This window comes from Semicossyphus pulcher, unplaced genomic scaffold (genome assembly GCF_022749685.1).
Source record: "Semicossyphus pulcher isolate SPU_LCO1_2020_fin unplaced genomic scaffold, fSemPul1.0.p SCAF_8, whole genome shotgun sequence".
Classification (NCBI taxonomy): Eukaryota; Metazoa; Chordata; class Actinopteri; order Labriformes; family Labridae; genus Semicossyphus; species Semicossyphus pulcher.
The window spans coordinates 25,860,529-25,876,138 of NW_027211759.1; the positions used below are offsets into that span (position 1 = coordinate 25,860,529).

Here is a 15,610-nt window from a genome sequence, read left to right on the forward strand (position 1 = left end):
TAGTATGGGAGGTAGAGCCTTCAATTTACAGGCCCTTGTCCATTGGAATCATCTTACAGTCTTCCAGTAGGCAGACACCCTCTCTACTTTTAAGAGTAGGCTTATAACTTTCCTTTTTGACAAAGCAAATAGTTAGGGCTGGCCTAGGCTTGGACCAGCCCCTATTTATGCTGCTATTGGCTTAGACTGCTGGGGGACTTGACACAACAAGCTCCTTTCTCTCCCTCTTTCTCTCTATCTATATGTGTATACAGTATGTTCCATTAATGCATGTTACTAACTTTACAGTTTCCCAGGAGTTTTTGAGCTCCCTTGTCTTGCAGGTTCCGGCTACAGCAACAACAACCTATGTTCTTGTTACATTAACAACAACAACAACAACAACAACAACAACAATACTAGGTAATACTTACAAAGTATTACAAAGTTACTCTCTTTGCCAAATAAGAGGTCTGCACAGTGTTGCCTCAGCTTCTTCTGTATTGACTTTTGATGTCAAAGCTGGATATCAGGTATATATTATCTTTGACATTGCGGCTCATAGGAAACATAATAAACTTGTCACTTCAGCATTAAGGGGGCTTTCTAGAAAGGACACCTCACAGTTGAGTGTTTTCTTCAATTCGAGTGCTTAGACAGAAGCAAGTGACCGTAGGCCCATCTAGCTCTGAAAGGAATTTATCCTTGCCGTTCCTCTCAATAGGCTTGTGGGGGAAGATATATAGCAAGAGAAGTGTTAGCTTCATTGGTACTGACGCCAATTCACATCTGGGAAAAATGCGAAAGAGCAAGCAAGCAAACATCAGATAGTTTCATTTATTTTTTGATGAGTACTTTTGGAACATTTGTAGAGGAAGAAATCATTAGCAATACCAAGGATATATCTTATCTTATCTGCAGCATCACTTGCAGTATATCGGGACAATTTTTTTGCACTCTATCCGCTATGGTTGTAGTTATCGTAAGTTTAACTTTTGGAATTTAGGTTGAAATTAGGTTAACAACTTATTTATGCTACAGTTTTGATAGCTTATTCAAAAACTAATAAGACAACCATATGTTAGCTGATAAAATGCACATCGGTCACACTGTGTTCAAGCGGAAACCTCCAGAGCTGAAAAATTTGGCTAAAGTGGCCTTTAGGCTTAACTTATGTTAAAAAAAGTTATTTGTTTGTTATATAAATACACTGTAATTCCTTGTTGAATTGAAATGTTCTAACAAGAAATGAAAAATATATTGATAGGATTTCTTAGTCAAGCTCCAACATTACTGTAGGCATTTATTAGGAGGTTGTGAAGGATAAAAAAAAAACATTATCATTATTGCAAGTCCTGGTAAGAAATATAAAATATAAAAAATATAAACAGTCAATCAACAAGTTTTGATCGTATTTTAGCGTGTGACGCCGGTAGGTTTTTAAATGTCATCTTAACTGTAAAATGCTAACTGGGTGTGTCCAATTATCAGTGCAATACTCTATGCAACAATTTTACTGTGCAATACTTTGGTATCATCTGGCTTTTTTACTGCATTAATCCAAGACATTCAACTCATATTTATTATTTATACTATAGTTACATGTTTATGCATTTCTCAGCATTATTATAATTTACACTGTTATATGTTTCAGTTTGATGCACATATTTTTCATGATTGAAATAGCTACGAGTGGTATAACTCCCTTCTTTTTTTTAATCTCTGTTGAGAGATTCTAATGCATAGAACTGATTAGCAGTATCATTGGCAGTATCATTCTTGCTATTACATTGTACGCTTGTCTGCCGTAATAATTATCTATCACTCGCTCACTCACTCACCTCACTAGCACTTTTCATACATTTAAAAAACAGCACAAAGTTTTACAGTCAGCTTCTCTCTCTGAGCTCCACCGCCAATAACTAAGACCTGGGTTTTGTCCTGGATGAGCTGTAAAAGGTTCTCTGCCATCCATGACTTAATATCTAAAATACAATTAAAAAGGGTATCAATTGGCCCTGGGTCATCAGGAGACAGCAATTGACACTGATTGTATTTGTTGGAACATACCACATATCTGTAGTTATTACAAGAATACAAGATAAGGTTATTTCATCACTAAATAGATACAATCAGACTCACTTTGACAACATCTGTCTTTATAAAGATTACACAAGGCTATGTGATGATAACACTTGGAATATTCCATCATTACATTCATCCATAAAGTCAACATTTCAAAAAATACTGTATTAAATCTGGTGAGTCCTTCTCTTGGCTTTGAAGTGTGACCTGTAACACTAGAGATGAAAGTCATGTTTAGTCTTTTTCTGTGAGTCAGAAGAAGGGGTAGTGGTCAGTGCGTCAGTGGGAAGCGAAAGGTCTTGTTTCCTGTCCTGCAGTACACCTCCATGCAGTCCAAACTTAGCAGATATGGTCCTTCTTCATGGTCATCAACCAGACTCTAACATGAAAAATCAGAGATATGTGAATAGTATTTAGTTGGGAAAGAGCATGATGTCAAAATTAAATGAGTCAACGTCTTGTCATCTGCACCGAACTTTCTCTCAGTAGCGGTCAGTTTGGTCTGGAGTGTTCAGTGCAATACATTTTGACTGGTTTATCATTTTGACAAAGTTTTGTTGTCTAAGTCAAACATATGAAACGTCAATACAAACAAGAGACCAACTTAGAATTAAAATTCTGTTTTTCTTCAGTTTCTTATCAACACTTATGCTGCTACTGTTATAGCTGTAATCACAAAACATTGGCTGATCAGCTAGTCTGCCAATATACGTATGTGTCTAGTTTCAAACACACTGAAAGAGGAACAAAAAAAACCCTGAAGTACAGTACTTTATATCCTTGATTTAAAATGAGAAAAAGGCAGAACAGGAAAATGTAAGACAAATAACACACTGATGTCCCTGTTAAAAGTTAGCACATGACGTCCTAGTACCTGCAGCTCCTGAATGCCTTCTTTCATCTGTTCTGTCACGTCTCCAACACACCAGGCTAGACTCACATGGAAAGATGGATCCTAACAAACAAATTAGAAAGAGCATTGTGGAGGTAAGACATGGATATAGACTACTTCAGATTTTTTTGGGTGATTTATTCTCATTCAACAACAAACCAAATATTCACAACCATTTATTGACTAATAATTATTCCAACAACAAATCAAACCAAAAACTGTGCTATAAATTTTAATGTCAAAACACATCTATCCTATTAGCTAAATCACTCATTTGAACCAAGGAATTTACTTTATTTATACCGGTAGCAACACTTCAATAACAGAGGAAGACTTATTCAAACTAAAAGATGAAACACAAACTGGTCCAGCTACAGATACAATTCAATGATAATGACCTTATAGAAAGTGTCCAGGCGAAACTCTGTCATTGTTCTGTCTACTGCTTGGACCAGCTCCAACAACTGAGCTTGCCCAGCATACACTTCCATACCCAGAAACGTCCTGCAGGCAGACAGGCAGATGCACATACAAGCAATTGGACAAAGACTTGATAGTCAGTAAATTAAAACAGACACATCAGTGTCTGTCAGACAAAAGTAACAGGGCTTGAATTAAATGTTTATTATTTGGCCCACCACCAAATATTTTTTTGTTCACAGAGCTTTGGCAGGTGACAAAGTGATACATTTGGACTATGACAAAGAGATACCATTAAAGGCAGTACCTTGTTCCTTCAGCATTACAATAGATCCTCAATTTCCTGGCTGAGCACAGAAACCTGGTAACAAGAAACACAGCTGAAGTGAAACTGCAATTATAAAAAGATCTGGTGTTATGGGTAGTTTGCACATCTCTTCTTAATTCATTTTAACTGATCCCCCTACTCCAGTGCCAGCGAACATCTATGATGCCAAATGCAGTCTCACCTTACAAAGTAAAAGTTAGGGAATAAGTATATGTTACAAATATAAGTTGAATTACCTATTGTAGAAAGTACTTGCTGCCCATGTTATAATGTATACACTACAAAATGGCTTGCAAAATCAATGGCTAATCCTGGTGTAAAGCAGAAAAATATAAAAATAATGAATTAGGTTTTGAAAGATGATCAAGTCACTTGTATATGGTTGATTGAGCAAACCTCTTGCAGTGCACAAGGCCATCTCTGAGGCTCTGTGTGAAGTTTTGGATCCAGTGGTGTCTCAACACTACTGTCTGAGACAGGCTGAGGTGGAACTCCTCCTGCGGGGACAAAACCACACCACGAGCCCTTGCTGCCAAAAGCAGATCCTCTAACAACACCCTAAACTCTTCCTCAGGATAGTCTGGTGCACAGAGGAGGCAGGACAGTTTAAACAATTGATCATAAATTGTACTGTAAGCTGAACTCAAAGATCTAAGACTTTTTCTATGTACACAAAAGTCCTATTTCTCTCAAATATTGTTCACAAATTTGTCTAAATCTGTGTTAGTGAGCACTTCTCCTTTGCCGAGATAATCCATCCACCTCACAGGTGTGGCATATCAAGATGCTGATTAGACAGCATGATTATTGCACAGGTGTGCCTTAAGCTGGCCACAATAAAAGGCCACTCTAAAATGTGCAGTTTTATCACACAGCACAATGCCACAGATGTCGCAAGTTTTGAGGGAGCCGGTAATTGGCATGCTGACTGCAGGAATGTCCACCAGAGCTGTTGCCTGTGAATTGAATGTTCATTTCTCTACCATAAGCCGTCTCCAAAGGCGTTTCAGAGAATTTGGCAGTACATCCAACCGGCCTCACAACCGCAGACCACGTGTAACCACACCAGCCCAGGACCTCCACATCCAGCATCTTCACCTCCAAGATCGTCTGAGACCAGCCACCCAGACAGCTGCTGCAACAATCGGTTTGCATAACCAAAGAATTTCTGCACAAACTGTCAGAAACCGTCTCAGGGAAGCTCATCTGCATGCTCGTCGTGCTCATCGGGGTCTCGTCCTGACTGCAGTTCGTCGTCGTAACCGACTTGAGTGGGCAAATGCTCGAGTGGCCCATGGTGGCGGTGGGGTTATGGTATGGGCAGGCGTATGTTATGGACAACAAACACAGGTGCATTTTATTGATGGCATTTTGAATGCACAGAGATACCTTGTCGAGAACCTGAGGCCCATTGTTGTGCCATTCATCCACAACCATCACCTCATGTTGCAGCATGATAATGCACGGCCCCATGTTGCAAGGATCTGTACACAATTCCTGGAAGCTGAAAACATCCCAGTTCTTGCATGGCCAGCATAGTCACCGGACATGTCACCCATTGAGCATGTTTGGAATGCTCTGGATCGGCGTATACGGTGGTCACACCAGATACTGACTGGTTTTCTGAAACGCCTGGATACAGCAAAACTGCACATTTTAGAGTGGCCCTTTATTGTGGCCAGACTAAGGCACACCTGTGCAATAATCATGCTGTCTAATCAGCATCTTGATATGCCACACCTGTGAGGTGGATGGATTATCTCGGCAAAGGAGAAGTGCTCACTAACACAGATTTAGACAAATTTGTGAACAATATTTGAGAGAAATAGGCCTTTTGTGTACATAGAAAAAGTCTCAGATCTTTGAGTTCAGCTCATGAAAAATGTGAGCAAAAACAAAACTGTTGCGTTTATATTTTTGTTCAGTGTAGATAATGGGCAAGACGATGTGACTTTTAATGATAATCAATCATCAATTGTACAGTGAGTTGTCTTACATGGCAAATAAACATAGGTGGCCCAGCTGCCTCTCTCATGTTTGAAGGAGCGGATGCGTCCACCATGAAGAGCGCTTTCTTCAGTCTGCGAATCCAGTTCATCTGGAAACATGACCGACAGGCAACCAGGAAGAGGCAGTCTGCTGGAAAGACTGCCCAAGAGTAGTAATTTAATTTAAATTTCCTACTGCAATAATTACATGAGTTATAACTAAAAGGTAATAAATAATATTTAAAAATCACTTGGGTATTTAATATGCAGGTTTAATATCTAACCGTGGTGATAACGCACGTTAACATTTGAGAAACAGCGTTGCACCGTCCCTCTCCATAAAGTCTGGTAAATCGTGCTATCCTACTCAGCCGACAGAAACTCACTACACACCTTGTTTCGGGAACCTGTTCCTTAATTTTGGGCTTCTTCCTTGCTGGGCTGCTGTTATCATCAACTTCATCTTGACACTTTAGAGAGATAACTGTGCTCTCATTAGTCAACACTGCTGCCTCACTTTCCTCCTCCGAGCTGCTGCTGTAGTCACACAACATAATTTAGTATTACGCGTTTCAGAACATATGGATTGTACAGGCAAAGTATTTAAAAGACTGGAGATGTTGGTTGACACAGTTCTTCCGATGTAAACAGCCTGTTGTAATGTCAATTTTCGTCCCAATGAAACACAGCCCCACCTTTTATCCGTTCCCCTTTCAGATAGGCCTATCTGCTACAGCAGTTTATAGATTAGAAACCTGTGTGTTTGGGGTTATTTCTCGGTTTAAAAGACTAATATTCCAAAGAAAAGAATATATGTCATGACAACTTTTAGTGAATTAAAACACTTGAACATACTCTAAGTTCTTGGTGTATGTGTGTGTCTGTTGTGAGTGTACCAAATAAGTCTTGGTTTATTCATGTTCCCGTGCGCGGGCAGCGGCTCTCAAGCTAGCCGATAGCTAGCTACCTATTTAAAAAATGCATTTGTGTTTGTAGCCGACAGGATGCTCTAGTAGCCAAACAAATGTATTCGTTAAATGCCAGCGTTCATTCGGCGATTTGGGAAATCGCGGGGAATTATTCGCCCATTTAATGACCCGAAAATTCAATTTTTTTCAGCCCCTGGAGTCAGTGTAAGAACAAGAGAGAAACCGTGCACCGTTTGCGGATGTAAAGAAGGGACTCTACGTTATTTGGGGGAGAAGCTAACCTAATACAGACAGGCATCCTATCGTTTCTTGGCTGAACGCTCCTGGTATGACAATGCAGAATTTCTCCTAACTGTTTACATGCACAAGCCACCCACAGACATGTCGTTGCAGCGGCTGCACCTCGGCTAATATTTTACATAGGCTAGCCTACTAAAGTAAGCTCCTTGCTGTGCATCTGTAGCCGTGTTAGCAAGTAGCTAGGCTAGATAGCTTACCCATCTTGATTACAGTTATCTTTGCATGGAGACTAAAAATGTTAGGATGCGCAGACGCTCCTTAACTTTTTTTTTCACAGCGAATCGTTGAGCATTTTGATCTCTCCATTGACAGAGTTGGGACCATATAACCTGTTCAATATAGTATTGAATATTCTACTTTTTGTTCATTGTTAGTGTCCTAGAGTACATGTAAACGAGTGCACACTTGCTATGTTTTTCTGCGTTATTTGATATTCCATTCTTTAAAACTCCTTTGAGGAGTTTTTAGCTGGTTATGAATAGGACTGAAATTAATATCCGTGCCTCTATATGACCTACGAAATAAAACGAAACCATCAGCAAGAAGATTCACTATTTCTATACAGTTATTTTTAATGTTTGTAACCGCTAGGGTCGGTGTTGGACGAGGTGATCCCCAGCACAGTATTTGTTTACATTTTCCACAGAAAAGATTTACAGTGAGTGTTACTTTTGACTGTTACAAGAAAGCAGGATGGCAAATCTCTACTTACGCATGGACAGGACAAGATTAGCAATGATTGTCCACAGCGGTTGCCAAGTCGAAACAAAATTAAAGTTTTCTAACAATAGCTTAAGTTGTCTAGACGGTTTATTTGAGTATTTTCCTTTTTGATAAAAATAAAGAATATAAAAATAACATAACATGACTTTTTGTTCACTCCATATTTAATTTTCTGTCTGAGTCGCTCTTTGAGCAGGTGTCAAAAGAATCAGACATTTTGTCTGTTTCTGCGGAGTTTAACCAGACAAATTATACCTGGCTGCTTAAATGAACTTTAAATAAATTATGTACCGTGTGATGAATCTGGAGTTGCAACCAATGCTGTCCAAAGAATCCAGTTTGTCAACCCAAAGGCACTTCTTCAATAATAACCTCTTTCTACCCTTAATGTATTTCTGATCTTTTGACTCGCCCTACTTCTCTTTTTCTTACAGATTCCACAACAGGGCTAGGAATAAACTTCATTTCTTCACACAAGTCTGATCTCTACACAGCGTTTCTACCCTGCGTGAAGCTCTCTGCCATATAATCTTTTTCTCATCCCCTTCACCAAGAACCCTTGCCAGCTATTCAGGCCAGTGGCTGAAATGGAGTGAGTTTTTTGTCATGTTTTATTAACACACTCTTAATAGCTTAGCTTATTACTAAAATAAGTGCATTTCTCCCTTTCCCATCGCAGTTGGGCCACATCAGCTGCCAAACTGAATCCCTACAGCCGAGCTCGCATGACTGAGACCTGGCAGCAGCATGCTGTTGCTCCTCCTCCAGTCGTCCACACAATTCCTCCTGGAGCTGAGAATTCGTTAGGCTGCGCTGTGTATGGCATTGTACTGCAGTCAGATGCAACCTCTTTACAGCAACAGCAACAGAGCCAGCATGGACAGCATAGCCAACAACACAACGGTAGTCAGCAGCATGGAGGTGGACAGCACAGTCAGCAGCAGCACCCTGCCCAAGCCCAGCAGACCACCCTACAGGTAGGGACAGAGGGAGGGCACAAGTGCGGGGCCTGTGGACATGATATCTCTCACTTGGCCAACCCACATGAACACCAGTGCATGGTGAGTCAGGACAGGTCATTCCAGTGCACCCAGTGCTTGAAGATTTTCCACCAGGCGACAGACCTACTAGAACACCAGTGTGTTCAGGTGGAGCAGAAGCCGTTTGTATGTGGGGTGTGTAAGATGGGATTCTCCCTACTCACCTCTTTAGCTCAGCACCACACATCCCATAACAGCACCAACCCGATGAAGTGTTCAATATGTGAAAAGACTTACAGACCTGGCTCTTCTGGTAATGTTACAACCAACTCTCCAGATAATCTCCAGCAGTCAAGCAGTGATCGGGTGTCAGCCAGCAGCAGCTCATCCATCCTACCTTTTCCCTCAGCACGAGACCGGCCATACAAATGCTCAGTTTGCCAGAAGGGCTTCAAACATCTCTCAGAACTCACACGGCATGAGAGGGTGCACACAGGAGAGAAGCCCTTCAAATGTGACACATGTGACAAGGCCTTCAGCCAGTCGTCACATTTACAGCACCACCAGCGAACTCATAGCAGTGAACGCCCATTCAAGTGTGCTGTTTGTGAAAAGAGTTTCAAGCACCGCTCCCACCTTGTGCGCCACATGTATGTGCACTCTGGTGAGCACTTGTTTAAATGCAACTTATGTGAGCTGCACTTCAAAGAGTCGTCGGAGCTCCTTCACCATCCCTGCCACCCGCAGGGTTCTCGCCCATTCCGCTGTGCTACATGCGGTAAGGGTTTCAAACGGCCATCTGATCTACGTCAGCACGAGCGCACACACTCAGAGGAGCGTCCCTTTCACTGTGATGAGTGTCAGATGAGCTTCAAGCAGCAGTATGCCCTGGTGCGCCACAGACGCATGCACAAAGACCCCACTGACCGGCCATTCAAATGCAATCTATGCGACAAGGGCTTCATGCAGCCCTCTCACCTCCTCTACCACCAGCACGTCCACGGCATGGACAACCTCTTTAAGTGTGCCTCATGCCAGAAGGAGTTCAGCCAGTCAGGAGAGCTGCTCAGACACAAGTGTGGTGAGTTATCCAGCACCTCACCTGACAAGCCGTACAAGTGTGATGTTTGTGGCAAGGGCTACAAGAAGAGTTCAACATTACAGCGTCATCAAAACTCTCACTGCCAGGAGAAGCCCCTGAAGTGCTCCCTCTGTGACCGCCGCTTTCTGTCTTCTTCAGAGTTTGTTCAGCACCGCTGCGACCCATCGCGGGAAAAGCCACTGAAGTGCCCTGACTGTGAGAAACGTTTCAAATACTCATCAGACCTGAACCGACACAGGCGTGTGCACACAGGGGAGAAACCATACAAATGCAGCCACTGCAACAAGGGCTTCAAACAGCGAGAGCATCTGACAAAACACCAGAGCACACACTCCAGAGAAGGCCAGTTCAAGTGTGTTTGGTGTGGCGAGCGTTTCAGTGACTTGGGCTCTTTGCAGGATCACACAGTGCAGCACACAGCAGATGGAGGGGGTTACCCAGTGTCCCAGTGCATATAAATCCACTTTCCCTTGAACAGACAGTGCTCTAAGCCCCTCTCCTCTTGTCTGTCCCTTGTAGGCAATTTATTCAGCCCAGCTATCCAGGCTACTCTTTATGCATTCATTCTGGTTATACATCATGTTTTTGTTCACTTTACTAACCTGCCCCAGGCCCTTTAGTACTCTCACTCTGTCATTCCAAAGTCCCCAAGAGGCCTTTTTCTCTGTCTGTGCTCTACTTTTTGGACAGTCTCAGCTGGTGAAATAATCTTAACATAAAATGTCTTTGAGTGTAAGTATGGGCCATGGTTTTTACAGCTACTCTGGTTTTCTACCAAAATACCAGTATGAACATCACCTCATTCCAAAGGTGTATAGACTAACCAAGCCGCTAATGTTAACCAATAAAATCCTTGATCACTGATACCAATCTAACCCCTCAGTATAACATACAGTTGGATGACCAATTAAAAGAAAAAACCATCACAAAGTGTCTTAATAAGGTGTTTATCCAATTTATGATGCCAGAACAGCCTCAATATGCCTTTGCATTTATTCTACGAGTCTGTGGAACTCACAACATTCTTCCAAAACATACTTATTTTATGTTAGGATGATGGTTGTGTGGAGTGCTGTCAAACACGTTGGTCCAGGATTTCCCATAAGAGTGCTGTTGGGTTGAGATCTGGAGAATGCAAAGACAGAGCATATGATTCCGACCTTAGCCATCAAACCATTTAGTGACCCATCATGCCCGAGTGATGGGGGCATTGAACTCCTGCAAGGGCCCACTCCCATCAGGATAGAAATCTATACAAAAATAGAATCAACTGGGCTGCTCAACATTTTAGACATTCCACAGAGCATGATTTGATGTTATTGCTTCATTGTGCTATACAGTGCACCTATGTGGAATCATCTGCATATATTATGTTTCTCCACTTGTTTTTTTTGTTTAAGTTTTCCTTTAATTTGTCACCCATCTATATATAGAAATATATGTTTCATAATAAATACTTATTATTTTACTGCAAGAGTCAGTGCTGTCAGACCTGTGTTTACACAAATGTTAAGCATCAGGATGTAAATATGATTGTTTGAGTGTACTCAGTCCCACGAGTTGGAAATGTCAGAATGTGTCTTTCTTAGAGACAATATGTAAGAAGTTTTTGTATTCTTGCTACTCTTTGCCATGTGAACACTTTGACATAAGCTCTGTTGTTTTTGTAATCCATTTAGTGATTGTATCAAAATGTCGCAGGGAATCTCAAAGAGCATCCTGCAATTGTGTGTTTGAGTCTGAGTGTGTGAATGTCAATGGTTTTCGTTCAAACATGGAAATTCTATCTCTGTCAAACATTTGCCATGTTTTAAAGGAAATATCAATACTTTTCTTTCCTGTTCATGTTGCCTATCGTTGACCTTGTGATAGTCAGAGCAGGATTATACAAGAGTGAATGACACCTTCCTCTTCTATGAATCTATGAGATTCTTGTTTAGCTTTAAAAGCTTGGAATACATGTTTGTTTATATGTAAGCTGTGTTCACCTTTGTTCTTTTTTCTGTTTATCTGTGGAGCCTTTCCCCCTCCCCGTCTTTCACCCTTTATTCTTCATCTGAGTGCAGTATTGAGAATATTGAATACAAAAGAAGAGGCCAAGGAGATAGAAGTATCATATCTTTATTATGTCTTGAAACTATCGTCTTTTTCTTTGAGCTTTAAAATGAGGCAATGGTACCTCCTTGCCTGCTCCTCCTTTTCTGCTGTCTGTTCCTGTCCTTCAACATGATCACTATCATCTTTATCATCATACAAGGTCAGATGGTTGGTTTAGTCAGCCATCAATTTTTGTATTTTCTGAATCTGGAATTTTAAGACTTTGATAACAACTCAGACTTACTTATAATTACAAATTAAGTACTGTATGTTTTTATATGGTTTGACTTATTCTAATTTTTATTGAGTTACTTAAAATGTGTATGGATATCTACCGTATATTCCTTGAGGAAGATACCAGGGCCTTGGAGTCAGTTTGAAGGTAAAGTTGGCAGATCTGAATTGTTGCAACTTTCATTGTTGGTGCTGTTGTAACAGATGGATAACCACAATAACACTACACTGATATATGAGGATGGGTTCAAATAACCACAAATACTCAAGAACTTCTGATTTGTTAATTGGTGCTAATACATCATCAGATGTGCATAATGAATAATCAATCAGGTGCAGGACCTCACATAAGTTCTAATGCTCAAAGTAAACTAAGTGTATATTAAGACGAATTCCAGCCCAACCCCACTTGTTCAGTTGTCTATATTAGTGAAGCCGACTGTCAGGGAAGACATTGTGTGTTATAGAGTACTGTCCAGGTAGTTTAAACAGCAATAGGCTGGTCTGAGAATGCAGCAAGGGATACTGCAAAAGTGAAGAAACTGTACTTATCCTATCCATGATCAATTAAACATCCCATATCCACCTAGACGTCAGGGAAAGGAGAAGAAAATCTCCTTTATGAGCACAAATAAATCTGCCTGTCATGCATTTTATATGTTTCATGCATTTAAAAACTTGGTTTAGATACTGAATCACCCTCATTATCCTCTTTCTCCTTTTCCGTTAATAAATATGCCTCTCTGATCCTGTTATCTCTTTGCATGCTTGCTGTGTTGGTTCCTGTATTCTGTACCTGGGAACTGGTGCTCTCTTCCCCTCACCACAGCACCTTCTCCAGCTAAAGTTTTTTTTAATTATTATTGTACTGTAGTCTATGTGAATGATGTTTTAAAAAAAAAAGAGAAAAGAAGAAACATTTTGGCGACATGTACATTGATGATAAAGTTTTCTGTATGTACTGTATGTAGCCTTTAATTACACACAGCACTAACAAATAAAACTTTTTATTTATAAAATTGCATTTTTCATTGGGTTATTTAAGCATTAAATCAGCCTTCAACACATTATTATTCTGAAAACAGAGACATTGACATTTGCTTGCTTTTTTATTTATAAAATGTTAACTTCTTACCCCTTTAAATGTTGTATTACTCAAACCTAAAAATGCACATTCCTTTAGTGTTAGTACTGCATCAATTAGATAATTAAAAAATAACTTGGGACTAAGAGAGATGCAGTACAAAATACTACACCGTCTACATCTAACTCCTTATATTCTACATAAAATGGACTGTCAGACCTCACCTCTGTGTATTAAGTGTCAAAGAGAGGTTCGTACCTATTATCACTACTTTTGGCAGTGTAGACTAATAAAAAGATTTTGGGGTACAGTCTCCTGAGAATTAAGTAGCATTTTTCGGGTGGCAGTTAAAAGGGACCCTGGCCTTTTTATTCTTGGCCTTCCCTCTAAAAATCTGACTCTGACACACTTACAACACAAACTTTGCGACAAGCTACTGTTACTGGCGAGAAAGTGTATTTTTGATTAACTGGATAAAAGATAAACCCCCTACTGCCACCTTGTGGTATAGGGAAATCTTCAGAGTTCTTCCTCATGAAAGAATTAGTGCAATATTGAGAGGAAATTAAATGTATTTCACGGAGTTGTGGTCTGACCTGTTCAACTACCTGCCTGAAGAACTGACCCAGCTGGTTATGAGGGGCCCAAGCTCTACAAAATGGCCAGCAACAATTGGACTGAGCTCTTAGTTTTGAATGGCATACTATTGTGCCTTCATGATAATATTGTACAGTTGAAAGGGTTAATGTGGGGTTGGTGTATATGGTGAACAATGTGTGTAGCGATACGACTGGGATGTTTGGGAGAGAGACTGTAGGCAACTGAAAAGAATCTTTTATGTATTTAATTTTTCTTTGTTTCTGTTTTCTTTTCATTTATGAAAATTCAATAAAACTTGTTTTAAAAAAAAAAAATAACTTGGATAAAATAATTATAATTGGATAAAAAATACAATCACAAAGGACTCTCATTACATACCAAAGTGCATCATGGATTAAGATTAGTTAAACACTGAGCAGCTGGAACCCTTTTGTAAAGTTGTTGGCATTTCTTCACAAAATTCGTCTTTCTTTGCCAAATTTTTTTTTTTTTTTTTCATGTAGGCTACTTTTGTTATTGGAAGTAAAGACCAATCCTGGTAATTGTTTCACGTTGGATATTTATAACGGATACATTACCATGTTAGCATCATTTGAATGTTCAACTTGAACTTTATTGTCCCCCGGGGAAATTTGTTTTGCAGCCAATGAAAAAATAAAACATATATAAAACAAAGACACACAGACTCCTGTAAAAAAACTAAAAAAAAACTTGATTGTATCAAGTGACAATTGGATACCAAGAGAATGTAAAACCGTCAATAAAACCTGATTCAAATTCCTTGTATGTGTACATACCTGGCCAATAAAGCTGAATCTGATAGAAACCCTCCTCAGTCATCAATAGTAAAAATGGGACACTGCTTCCTCAACAGGATCATCATTAGAATTTAGCAGTATGATGGCCTGACTGTTAAAAAAAATTCCTCCTGTTAGACCTGGCCTTTGATCGGGTCTACTCTCAGTCTGGAGGGTAGCTCGAAATCACAGTGAAGAGGAAGACGGGGACACTGTAAGATGAGACATCTGAGCCTTAGAGTTTCCTGTCTTGTAGAATATGTTAGACGGATGAGGCAATTCAGTGTACAGTGCATTTAAATATTATTTATTTCATAGTCATTGCCTGTTTTAAAACTCACTATGACTCACCATGAGAAAAAGTCTAATGCAACTGCATTTCAGCAAAACATATAATGAAATTTGACAAACATGAAATAAAATATAAAGTGAATCCCCCTATTATGGTCAAATCTTGATTATTCTGTCAGGAGGCAGAGACACAGCAGCTTAAGTGAAGAGGTAAAGCTGTCTCTCTCTTTCATTTGATTTCTGCATGGACAACATTATACTACCAGTAGTACCAGACATTATATTATTTGTTTTCATTTACAAATAAAGACACTTCCATCACAAACTGGGGCATAAAATAAACCAAAAATACAGGAATTAAAGGTTTTGACACTCAAAATTTCCTGGGGGAGACCCCCCAGACCCCCCAACATACAAACACACGCTTTATTTCATTACCAATATTGAAGTATTCATAATTATCATTGTTAAATAATGAGAGCTCTGTGTTAAAGTTATCAGTGTTGTTGTAAAAATTATTTAGCCTAATTGTATTTTCTTTATTTGATTAGACAGACGTTCAAAATGTATAAATGTATGGTACTGAATCATAACGCAGGTCAGACATTATGATGTTACGGACCTTGAGAAAAAAAAATCTCTAACTGGACCTCTTTCAAGTTTAATTGAGTACCCTTTCCCTATATATATGTCCATAACACCCTTCTCACTAGAGGGCGCTGTGTCCCGGCTACTTAGTCGAACTTCACATTCCTCATCTTCATCCTGGCAGCCAGCTGCT

General features: G+C 39.9%; 2 protein-coding genes across 3 annotated transcripts; one reads left to right on the plus strand and one right to left on the minus strand.

Annotated features, from left to right (window-relative positions):
• Positions 1–1,133: 1,133 nt before the first annotated feature.
• Positions 1,134–7,976, minus strand: usb1 (U6 snRNA biogenesis 1). 2 transcript variants are annotated; one of them, XM_069686782.1, is made up of 7 exons: positions 7,936–7,976; positions 5,701–5,852; positions 4,101–4,284; positions 3,684–3,737; positions 3,355–3,460; positions 2,939–3,019; positions 1,134–2,443 (listed from the first exon to the last, which is right to left on the minus strand). In XM_069686782.1, the coding sequence occupies exons 2-7, from the start codon at positions 5,810–5,812 to the stop codon at positions 2,336–2,338; spliced, it is 645 nt and encodes a 214-aa protein (XP_069542883.1). In that variant the 5' UTR covers positions 5,813–5,852; positions 7,936–7,976; the 3' UTR covers positions 1,134–2,335. The 2 variants fall into 2 exon arrangements, with proteins under 2 accessions (XP_069542883.1, XP_069542882.1); XM_069686781.1 differs by lacking the exon at positions 7,936–7,976 and adding an exon at positions 6,086–6,328.
• On the plus strand, positions 6,668–13,032 carry znf319b (zinc finger protein 319b). Its single transcript, XM_069686780.1, has 3 exons — positions 6,668–6,947; positions 8,079–8,236; positions 8,324–13,032. The coding sequence occupies exons 2-3, from the start codon at positions 8,232–8,234 to the stop codon at positions 10,182–10,184; spliced, it is 1,866 nt and encodes a 621-aa protein (XP_069542881.1). The 5' UTR covers positions 6,668–6,947; positions 8,079–8,231; the 3' UTR covers positions 10,185–13,032.
• Positions 13,033–15,610: the final 2,578 nt, after the last annotated feature.